This window comes from Gavia stellata, chromosome 8, assembly GCF_030936135.1.
Source record: "Gavia stellata isolate bGavSte3 chromosome 8, bGavSte3.hap2, whole genome shotgun sequence".
NCBI classification, from domain to species: domain Eukaryota; kingdom Metazoa; phylum Chordata; class Aves; order Gaviiformes; family Gaviidae; genus Gavia; species Gavia stellata.
Window position 1 is genome coordinate 12,748,839 of NC_082601.1, and position 12,261 is coordinate 12,761,099.

General features: G+C 39.9%; 1 protein-coding gene across 1 annotated transcript in view; it reads left to right on the forward strand.

Moving 5' to 3' along the window:
* The window catches only part of MYLK (myosin light chain kinase), a 155,734-nt gene extending 145,314 nt beyond the window's left edge, over nucleotides 1–10,420 (forward strand). Inside the window, exons 27-31 of the mRNA XM_059820604.1 lie at nucleotides 2,760–2,912; nucleotides 3,942–4,065; nucleotides 5,283–5,412; nucleotides 6,267–6,386; nucleotides 8,281–10,420. Of these exons, the coding sequence (XP_059676587.1) occupies nucleotides 2,760–2,912; nucleotides 3,942–4,065; nucleotides 5,283–5,412; nucleotides 6,267–6,386; nucleotides 8,281–8,528 (775 nt within the window). The 3' untranslated portion in view covers nucleotides 8,529–10,420. The remainder of the gene's footprint in view (nucleotides 1–2,759; nucleotides 2,913–3,941; nucleotides 4,066–5,282; nucleotides 5,413–6,266; nucleotides 6,387–8,280) is intronic.
* Nucleotides 10,421–12,261: the final 1,841 nt, after the last annotated feature.

The following is a 12,261-nucleotide window of genomic DNA, read 5'->3' on the forward strand; positions in this document are numbered from 1 at the left end:
ATTTGCAACAGCACGTTCGGAAATACGAAAATAGGTTCATTGAAACATTTGAATGGGTACTGTTACACTGGTGTTTGGAAATGATGAAGTGAGTGGAGGCTTAACTGATACCCATCTGGTAATTTACCAAATGCATGGAATGGGTCAATCCTACCGCAGCATTTAAGATTTTATCTGATAATTCTGTCATGCAATTCTTAAGGAAAAAAGCCAACCAAAACAACCAAAGGTTTTTCTTCCTCTCTAATCTCTTTCTATTTATCCTCATCCCTCAAAAGCTGAGTGTGACATGCAGTATCCCTTTGCCCAGAAACCTAGATATCTTTATAACCACTGCCTCTTACGGCAGCGTGGAACAGTGGCGTTTCCACGTGAAGCAATGTCTCTGTATCTGTAGCAGTCTTTTTAGCATGGAAATGATCTCTCAATATTGCAGCTTCAACCTCTGGAAATAGGCCAGAAATATTATCTGATGTAGCGCAAGAGCTGCACAATACTATTTGTGGTAATACTACGCAGAGGTCACCTTTGCCATACTTCGATCAAGTATTGAAGGGAAACGGGATTGTTACTGCTCTGGCTGCCCAAGTGTGTCCTCTGGAAGCTTAACTGGATGAAGAGAAGGCGTGCATCTCCTATATTGACGGTGAACCAAAGAAATACTTCACAGACCCTTCATTTGTATAAAACATGAGCCTTTTCAGCAGCCGCTGAATTGGCTGAGAGATTATTGTACTTACTGCACAGTCAAAAAAGAGACAATTTAGCAATCAGTATCTGGAAGCCAAAACTTAGAACTGCAGTCTGGATGAGATTTTTTCACTTTCTAAAACGTTGTAGAGAACGATGACATCATAAATAGGAAAATGCTTAAATATGGGAGTGGAGATAGATTTAAGGCCCTGCAGGAGTGCTTTGTGGATACCAGGACAGAGATTTTGCTTCAACGGTTCACCTGGCTGTGACGGCTGATGTGCAATGAGGGCAGAACAAAGTCTCTCACAGCGCCGCAGCTATACCAGCTCTCCAGTGCTACCAGGCATAAACCTAGTCTCTTCCAGTAAGTAAGTGTCAAAGACAGAGAACAGTCATGGTAAAGTTGTTTTATGTGAGCATTTTTTGATATGTTAATCTTTCAGCTTTCTGTAACTCATGCCTATTATATGTTCACAAATGGGTTTATGCCACCTTACACGTTTATAAAGTCATGCTTCACTGTTGCATTTGAATGCACCCCATATAACAGAAAGTAAGACAGCAAATACCTTTTGTTCTGATTTACCTCTTTCTGCCTGAGAAGAAACAAACCTTTTATCTTCATCTCATGTATTATTACTAGCAAACTTCTGAAGTATACACGTAAGATTCTAGACTGTGCTGTACTGCACATAACTTCCAGAAATGGTAAAAGATTTAGTATCTGCTTTGTCTGAGGCATCAAAGAGTGTGTGTTTCTGCTTTGCTTATAGAAATGAAATCCTCAGGAACAAATTCCAAGTCAGATTTTGAATGTAATTAGTTACAAAAGAGTAGCAAAATAACTTTGGAGGAGAAGATTATACTAATATTATGAATCAAGTAGACCACTTTATTTCATCCCAATCTCTTTTTCTGCCAGTCTGTTCTGTGACATTCTGTAGCATCACGATATTCATATAGTATTATACCCATATGCTAGTTTCAGAACCCTTACAAGTTCCACTTATTTTTCCATATTTAAAAAAAATGTACAATTGTTGAAATGTAACTGGTTGTTGTAACTGGTTAACTTGATTGTACAGAGAAAGCAAATAAAGTCTGTAAAATTTCATGAAGAATAGGTTATTATGTAAATTGCATGCCAGGAAGAAGACCTGGAAAACTGAATTAACTTGTAGTTCTAAGGAATAAGCAACCTTTCACCTGAAAGTTTTTACTGAAAGGATGCTACATACAGGAATCAAAAGTATCTGGATGCACAAAGGTACAGTATAATAAAGGATAATGCTCAACTGGAGAAAGATACCCTGCAAAAGTGACACCATGATGTTCTGTAATTGCCTTTCACTGACAATTTATCAGTTGTTTATAAGTAAAAAGCCTTGGAAGCTCAACTTAGGTTATAAAAGAGTATTATTTCCATTTCATGCATCATGACTGACTGAGAACATAAAGACCAAATTACTTTTGGATGCATCTGCATAACACTACAGTCTGCAGTGATGTAGCACTGTTTTATCTGGCTATATAATTCAGGGTGGTTTTGTTTACAGAATAGCCCTGTGGATTTCATGATTTCATTATGCATCTTTCTTCTTGAGCTCTCTCTGCAGGAGTAAATGGAATAAAATGTACAAAAAAACTTGGTTTGACCATAAAGGCGGCAAAGTCACTCTGAAAGCACTGGGAGGAAAAAAAAAAAGCTATTCAACTGAATTTGGTGTGAAAGTTGCAGTATTATTTATGCAGAACTAGAGAAGTCATTTAACAAACTCGTATGCTCCACTTTCACCTAATTCTAGTTCTCTCCTCAAAAATGTCTTGGGAAAAGAGAAAGAAACAGCAAAAATTTTCCCTTCAGTTTTGCAGTCAAAATTCTAGTTTCCTTCCCAAAAGACTATCTGTAGTTAGCTGCAAGTTCTGGATTTTTTTAAAGGGAGTTTTTACTGATAAACAGCTGCAGAGCATTGGAGATGTCACGCACGATTTTAATTTGCTCCTGTGATAATCTGCAAATTGACTCTGTTTGCTTTGTGTCTGTCTGTCTGTTCTATCCCCAGGGTCAGCGGACTTTCTCCTTTCATGGGAGACAACGACAACGAAACCCTAGCCAATGTTACCTCAGCAACGTGGGACTTCGATGATGAGGCTTTTGATGAAATCTCTGATGATGCCAAGGACTTTATCAGCAATCTACTAAAGAAAGATATGAAGTAAAGCTGTTGGACTTGATACACTTTCAATGTTTGCATTTAGCTGAACTTGCCATTCTTGTTTCCCCACTGTGAATCTCCACGTCGGCGCAGGCACCTCTGGCGATTCTTTATAAGGAGCTCTGTGTGCCTGTCTGTCTCTGTGTGCGATTCTCGTTTATTTTACGTGCAGGGTGCAGGGTCTGAATGGAGTGCTTTCTTTTAATTGCCTGCTCATTCTGCTTTTCCCTTCCCTTTGGCATGATGCACTCTGAGGTTTTGTGTGGCTATTCTTATCTTCACTGTTATGTGACACGGATTCCTGCATGACACGTTCTGTCTTGATCTGAATGGGTTGCAATTTTGGCGGGTTTATTTCCAGGTGTTGCTTTTAAGTGCAGTACCTCTGTGTAGGCAATTTTCCTATAAATCTAGTAACTGGGCAAGAAAAAAAAATCAGAGTTGGAGGAGTCTGTTCACAGCAGACTCTGAACAAACCAAGGAAAGAAAATGTCCTTCCAGCAAGTTTGCAATGGGATGGATGGAGAACTGAGGGTTATTGATCTGTGTACCATGAACAAAGTGAAGAACGGGTGTGGCTTGATTACAGATCCGGACATTTCTGTTTTGTTAAATGTTCAGTGCTGCAGGGAGGGAGGGTATTAAGTGGTGGGAAAGGGGAAATCTCTGTACGTGAAGGAAGGGAGATTTGGGACAGGGTTCTGCCAGCATGAGGTAGCTGAATCACTGCCATTGTGGCTCTGCTGTATGTGTTCCATGTCTAAAACATATGGCTTTTCGTGCTTTGTTTTATAATGTTTTGTTAACACTTCAAAATGCACAGTTTTCTCTCAAAAAAACCTACAGAAATTGTGAAAGGGAGTTTAAGAAGTAAGCACGGCTGGGAAAGCAGCGCCATGTGATCTATGTTGCTAAATTTAGGAAACAGAAAAATCAGCTCTCAGAAAAGAGAGCGCAAAATAATGTTAAAGCAGGTAGGTTCAACTATTGTTAATGGCAACACTGACTAGTCTTTTTATATAAAAACAGGAGTCGCTTAAATTGTACTCAATGTCTTCAGCATCCTTGGCTGCAAAAAGACACCAAAAACATGGAAGCCAAAAAACTTTCCAAAGATAGGATGAAGAAATATATGGCCAGAAGAAAATGGCAGGTAATGAAGAGGACATAGAGATGGGCTAGTTATCCCAATAAGTCTCTTTATTTCTAATGTTTATGATTCTGAGAAACATGTCACGCCAGGTGGTTTCTGCTGCTGGTGAAAACTCCAGTGTGGCCAGAGTATGAATGCAGTAAAGCAGGTTTGGTTTCTATGGGCGAGCAGTAGGAGAGTGCACGGCTGCATATATGTAACACGTGATGATTCCATTTCAGGCTACTAACAGGCGTATGAGTTCAAGCATAGTTTTTTCTATTCTTTGGGGGGTATGACCATCTCTCCTCCCTGCCCTCTGCATGCTGCTGAGGGCTGAGGGATTATGCTATCCTTAAACCTGGACAGCTAGGGAAAAGCTTATCCGCCTGGCCTCTCTAAAGATACCTCGTTTTGTGGTAGTTTCATTCTCCTAAGCCAGTAGTTCTGTCCTGTTGGAGCACCAAGCTTCTCATGGGTTCGGTCAGATTGGTTTAATCATTTTCTTTGATGTATTTGGTCTCCATATCTTCTTTTTTCTTAATGCTGGCACTGTTGTAGCAGGTCCATCTGTGCTGTTCTGATAGTTAGAGGAGTTGATGTATAAAATCCTGGATTCAGCCTTTTGAGTAGCCTACAAAATACTCATTTATGTAAATCTACCTTGTATTTCCTCTTACATTCTACTGTATGTGTTTCTTAGGAGTTCATGCAAGCTGTACAAAAATACAAGTGTCCGTACTGGAGGCAACGTAGTTTGAGCGTATTTTAGTATCCTAGTGGCTGATTCTCGAGCCTGTCAGAGCTCTGCTTCCATCATGCAGATGGTACTTTCTCATTCATTTCACATCAGCTGGTTATTCATCCTTGATGAAACTCAGTCCAGCCCATACGGCTATTGAGAGAGCCCTCCGCCACCAGAGTTAAGCTCCAGTTAAACGGGACATAGCTTTTTTGCTGGCCCTCCTCTCGCACAGTGCTTTTTATCCGCAGCTAACAGAGACATTCATTTAGGTATGAGTTCATCAGGGGAAGTTTATATCTGCAACTAAATTTGGTAATTCAGACCAGCCTGCTCTGTCTCTCCTAAAACAACAGAGCTATATATAAGCAGTTTGTCCAACAATTCCAGTGAGGTTTGCAGAGATCCCAGATAATTTGTCCGAAGCACAATTGTTACAGAAAATCACATGCCTGTTGGATTGGATTGATCAGAAGCCGTTTATGTTATGTCTTAGAAAACAGGCCATGCTGTCCGAGCAATAGGAAGACTGTCATCCATGGCAATGATTTCTGGTATGAGTGGAAGGAAGGCCTCTGGGAGCTCGCCTACCAGCCCTATAAATGCAGACAAAGTAGAGAACGAAGGTAAGGAATTTTGCTGCACCATATTTTTACCTCTCTGTGAATCAATCTTACTAAAACTTTTAGCAAAATGCTAGAGACCAATCATCACGTTGTTTATTCCTGCTCTCTCTCTCTCTCTCTTTTTCTTCTTTTTTTTAAAGAAATCTATCAAAAATTCATTGTTCTCATATTGTTCTGCTACTCAAAATGCCCCAGTATAAGTACCGGCAGTAAACTCTTCTCTTTTTAAAGCCAAAGAATTAAGGCAGATTTTTCAGCTGCACTTTCTATCCGTTTAGGAATGCATGTTTATACAAAGATTACAGTGATGTATTGCCTTCTCATGCAAGCGAGCAAGCAATAAAGTATTAACACTTGCTGTAACCAAGACATGTATTCTGCATTAACCATGCTCCTCAGACAGTGTGTCTACATTATTCCCCTATGTCCCCATTTGAAATGTGGATTTGTGGTGTGTAACAATCAGAGGTGCAGATGTTTGACACTTCTGAAAATCAAGCAAGTCATTTTGACATATCCACATAGTCTGCGGGCCTGATACAAGTTGAACTGGTTTACCCCTCTGACTCGCAAAAGCCCAGGCTTGGTTAGAAACAAATTCATGGAAAAAATAAAGATGATTTGTAGCGTGGTGGCCTGCATGTTGATTGCATTCTATTTATGGCCTGAATCTTCGTCCAGCTGCGAAAGATTGGCACAAAACTAAGCTGCTAACGTCCTCACTGTCCCATTAGCTTTACAGAATTAAGTGAAATAAAAGATGCTTTCATTACCATCTGGTAATTAAAAATTAAAATGCATCTTTTGAGAACATGCCCTGTAAAATTATTAACTATCTCTTCGCTGTCCTCCAGATGCTTTCCTTGAAGAAGTGGCTGAAGAAAAGCCCCATGTAAAGCCATATTTTACTAAAACAATCCTTGACATAGAGGTTGTGGAAGGAAGCGCTGCTAGATTTGACTGCAAAATTGAAGGTACTTTGAATTAGCGTATCTGTTTCTTTCTTTCCTTCCTTGACAGCATTCTGTATTGTACTGTTGTTTATATTTTTCAAATTTTTTTTCTGTATTATTGTTGAGTTGTTGCCATTTTGCTTTACCAATATCTGCATGTCACAGCATGAATGTGTTGCAATAACAGAAATTATTTGGAGCTGCATGGGCTTGTTTCGTGCTTGCCATAGAACAGAAGTCTCCGAGAGTCAATGTGTAAATCACTAATTCAGAATAGCAAGTGGGAATGGTACGATGATTTTTGAGGGTAGAAACAGTAAAAACAAGATGCAACGTAGAACCACAAATTTCAAGAGTACCCTGTTAGAGACTGCTTAGCAGAAACCAAGAATAAGTAGAAAGTCACTTGTCTGAAATGATAGACAAGTTTCAGGTGACCTCAAAATAACTTTAAGCCATACATACGTTGTATTACAGGCAAAAAAGTCCCTAACAGTGTATTTGCATGAGAAGTAATGGTAATATCATTGCGCTACTTACAAAAGTCACATCTAGAAAATACTGTATTGTTGATTGTTTTTTTTAATCTACGAGTTCAAGAAAGAAAACTCAGACTGGAATATGCAGATAGAAAGAGTAAGTTTATGCGAAGGCCATTAAGGAGGTTGGGCTTGGTCAGCCTAACAGCCTGAAGGCCAAGACCGCTAGCACTTCTATTGCAATGAGATTGAAGCTTCTGTATCACAGCTGTTGATGAAATCTAGACATTAGGAAGAGAAAAGCTGTTCAAACAAAACAGATAGAGTCAGTACCATACTGCATGTGTTCAAGTTAGACAATTTCTAATCTTAAAACGACGTTCTAATCTTAAAATGAGGTTCAGAAACTGCCTCACTGACCTTCTGCTTGTTTATTTCTGTGCTTCTAATCTCCTTCACTGCCTGTGTTTCCTACCTCACAGCGGAGATGTGAGGATGGATTATTGTTGCTGATGGATGCTCAGCGTGAGGGGTACGTGCATAAGTACTGCATGGAATAAAGCAGATGGATGTACCACGGCTCATGTGCCAAACTTGCCAGTGTATCGCTGTAATGTTCATTATGTATTAGGGATTCCTCCACTTTATTTCTGCTCAGTGGGAAATCATCCTCCCGTCACAGTCCAGAACTTGGCTGAGAAAACAAGCCTTCAATTTGTTACAGCAGCCAACAGTACTGTATAAGGGATTGTTCTCCAGCATGCATTGTAGAGTCCTGCTTTGGATGCTTTGAGTATAGAAAAGTCATTTGCTTCACAAAAGGGTTCAAAACCTTTTGAGATGCATAATCAAAATGCTTTTCTTAGAATCCCTCGCTTATCCGAACAAACACAAATAGGAAATGGGAGTGCCACGGTCACTGTACAGGACAGGCTGGTGTGTAAGGAGCAGGTTAGGAGGAGGAAGATTCAGAATAGCCACAACAAAGCAACCTGAGGAGGATATTAAATTGTAGTTGTAGCCCAAAACACCTTACCCTTGAAATTCTAGATCTCTGTGTTGGCAACTGTGGTTTCCACAAATGCTGCAATGTAAGGTAAGCCTCGAACACACTACCAAAGAGTCCCTCGCTGGCTGATGTCCGAGACACACAAAAAGCCGTCTGCAGTCACTGCTAAAGTAGTGGAAAGAGGAATCTGGCGAGTACCTCAATGCTAACTTTCCATTTTTTCCTATTCATAATAAAGTTTTCTCAGGTAAATGTGAAGTAAAAAAGCCTCGCATTATCTGCATTTATTTTAAATAGAATTCAATGAAATATTTGTACATCAACATATTGGCACGTCCATACACAGACGTTGAATTAGAGCTTAAAGTAATTACAGATTAGTTAATACTGTTTTATTGCAATTGCTGTTCTCTCTCCACTATTGCAGGCTATCCTGACCCTGAGGTAATGTGGTACAAAGATGATCAGCCTGTCAAGGAGTCCCGTCACTTTCAGATAGATTATGATGAGGATGGGAACTGTTCTTTGACTATTTCTGAAGTATGTGGGGACGATGATGCCAAATACACCTGCAAAGCTGTCAACAGCCTTGGGGAAGCCACGTGCACCGCAGAACTCCTTGTGGAAACAATGGGAAAAGAAGGAGAAGATGAAGATGAGGAGGAGGAAGAATGAAACAAGGCTCAAAGAAAAAAAATTGAAAAAAAAAATATTTAAAGACTCTCCTTATAAAGCTCAGAAAACCAAGTTATCAAAAGCACCTTGTGTGATACGTAGGTCTTTCGGGGGTTGTTTTTTCAGCATGATCAGTTGATACCTGTTTGCTTTATGTATGGGCATTAATTCAAATCAGCAGGCAATTTTAAGTTGGTAGCATGATTGGATTTACTTTAAGCAAGTCATCAACTAAGTTGCCCAGTCTATTTTTAAAATCAAATGTACGGGAAACAAGTCTACAGTTATATCCTGAATGTCTTAAAGAAAAACAGTCTATTTATTGAGCTCATTGCTCTATACCATCGCTTTCCTCAGCCAAAACTGCTGCTAAGTTGGCTCCCCAAGATACGCTTTACAAGGAATCCTTTGCCAGACACGCAGCAAATCTCTCCCGTCCTGAGAAACAGCCTGCTCCCCAAGCAGTATCTTCTATAAGGGAAGGTCTGACACAGCCAGCATTGTAATTTGTGTGTTGGTATGGGTCATTTTTCATTTGTTTTGAACAGAATTTCATGGTCCTAACTTCAAACTACTGCCTCTCAGTGCGCTGTTAGTGCTGTTGTAATACTGGCTGAAGTTAAACATCCAAGTGGTTTCCTGAGATACTTGTGATCTTGCTTTTAACCAGCTGATCCCACCGCGCCACCTTTCCCTTATAGAACCTGTCACTTCAGTGCAGTTACAGCTGCCTACTTAAGAAACAGACTGAAAACACAGAGACTGAGAATATTTTCTGTTGTTCTGGTCAGTCTAATAATGACTTATGATTCATATATATGCTGCTGTGAAAAAACAAGTTATTGCACAATCAGTGACTTCTCTGTGCATGTGTGTGAATGGAATCCCAGGTTAGTTGAAGTTTTACTTGCGTTTATTTGATGATTGCAAAACAGGTTTCAACTGATGATAAGCTGGAAACTCCCAGAGATTTTTGGAGTAGCCAAAAAGATAGTAGCCTGGATTTCAAACTCCTTTATATTTAGCAGTTTCCAAAGAATCTTAACCTATATAGGAGCTATTTCTACCTTATGAGCTTGACTGTTGTTTTTGTCTTGAACCTGCACCAGTGAGGCTGTTGCGTTTTTTAAAAATGCAGAAAACCAAACCAAACCAAAAAAATCCAAACCCCGTGTTTTTTCCTCAGAAATGGTTAATGCACTCAGACTTAGTAACTTTGCTTTCCTTTCACAGTATTGGCACTTTTTAATTTTTTTATGTTGTTGTTCAGAGGTAATATCAGAGGCTGCAAGGTGATATGCATAATCCAAAACCAGTGTGTCTTATATCTATGTATCATTCCAAAAGTGATTCTTTTCCACTTTTTGTGTGTAAAGTGCAACCATGTGCATTTCAAAGGTTACCTCTTTAAAAACAAACATTACCTTAAATCCTCACCATTAAGTAGTCAGTGTACTTTAATACAGGTGTGTACAATATCAACCTTAGGTTGTTTGATATTACCTAGTTGTGTATGTTTTTCATATGATTTGCTCTTCTACATTCAAAGCTCAACTAATGTGGATGACACAATGGGTTTTAACTGCTTTACTCTTTGTTGCTAAGTTCAGATTGCCAGCATGTCTTTTCCTTTTCAATTGATAAAAACCTCTTGTTATACTAAACACAGTATTGCCACAATTCCTTATACAGAAAGGTTTTGAATCTGATTTAGAGCATACAGAGCTTTTATCACGTTTTTTAAAATGTTTTAGGCAACAACGGGGTGTATTTTATACCTTAATAAAATTATGCTAACGTTCTCCCAGTTTGTTAAACCATCAGAATTGCAAAGATGAGAACACTACGGCTGTAGTTACTCACAGTTCCTAAATAAATAATACCACAAAGCATGCTCCTTGTATACTCTATTGCAGGCGTCACTGCGTTCATGTTGGCTAAGCGTATTAGTAGCAGCAGTCTTCTCTTCTGTCTTGAGAGCTGCTTGGCACTCACATGGATGAGGTGGCAACAGTGAAACCTCCTTGATCTCTGTGGTGCTGCTGCAGTTCTCCTACCCCGTCAGCGCAGGCTAGCGCTGTGCGGAGGCTGCTCTGCCGGAATGCTGTCAGGTACAGCCTAGTGCTGACGCTAGTTGTAGCTCTGCCCCACGTCTCCAGCCTCATCACATTCTTCACAACGAACAGACGTGTAAATGTGGATGGGGCACCTTGACAGCTGTGGTTTTCTTTTACAGTTGAGAATTCCCTTACGGTGGGAAAATGTATAGTTCAGAAAGACCGTAAGAGCAAGAGAGAAAAAATTCAGGGAAGCCCAAATGTAGATGTGTACTTATACCAATGTTCCTAAAAACTGTAAAGATGAAGATATTTAGCAAATATGCTTGTGCTGCCTTTATGCAGACTTCTAACATGCTGTCAAAGGCACCACAGACCATGCAGGACCACACAGAAACTCCCTAAAGCAAAGACCGCAAAACACGCTGCTTGTAGCAACACGTTTCTTGGGCAAATCTTCAGTCCTTGAAACAGTCACCTTTGCAAGATGTGCTCTACTGTCCTGTGAATGTGCGTAACTTTATTAATTGACTGCTGATTTCCATTCAGGTAGTCACATGCATAAAGCAGTAAAAGGCCTCGCTCTGATGGCCTGGTCTGTGGGCATGGCAGGTCTGTGGGTACGTGCACTGGGTAGCAACACCCACAGACTGAATATTGGTGTTCCCGCACAGGTTTTCCCTTCCCTCTCCTCCTTTACTAGTCCTTCCGTGTCCCACAGGATATAAACTGCCTACTTTTCTTTTTCCGCAAGGATATAACTAGCTTACCATCTCCCTGGTGCCTCCTATTAACATCCCTTCTAGTCTGCAGGAAACAATGACCTCTACTTCAAAAATGATATGATACGTATCTAATTCAACTCTGAGCAATTGACTCCAACCTCTATTTGGCCTTGAATTTTTTGTTTTATTTGAAGAATAGACAAAAGATTATTCTGTTCCCACTGAAGAAGGATATTTTATGTACTTGAAATCCTGTCTAATCCTGCCAGCCATCCTAACTGGTCTAATAAAAGAAAGGTACTACCTCTGCCTATAAACCTTGTCTTGCTTGTGTAATGTTTGCAGAGAGCCACTCTCAGGCTGTGGTAGGGTTGAAACAATCCCCAATAGCAGAGGTTATGCAAGACATTGGTACCGTCCAAGATGGACCACGTAATTCTTCTTGTATTTCTTTTGTATAGAATTCAATCATCTTCTCAAGAGACATGGAAAATTTGGGACTGGCCACTGGTTTTTACTACTTGGCTTTCTGGATTTGCAGAAACTTAATTTACTTAATTACAGACCTGTCCAACCATCCAAGCATCCTGTGCATATTTCTGGTTGATGAAGGGACCTTTGCTAATTGTATGCGTGGCATGCGAAGACTTCTCTATCACTGTTTCTCTTTGCTCACAAGAAGTCAGCGCAGGACTTCATAGCTCTCTCCTCCGTAGTGAGTGTCAGGCTTTGACAACGTAGAAAAATGTTTTCAGTTGCATACATGAATAATGAACAATCTGTTTCTCTAAAATTTCTTGGAAAGTTTATTGGAACACTGCACTAAAACATTGCTGTTTGAAAATTAAATTCTTATAAATCACCTTTGAATTTTGAGCCCTATCGACTGCAAAAGATGCACATGTAACGCCATGAATTTATTAGGCCACATAAATACTTACGTGAAAGCAA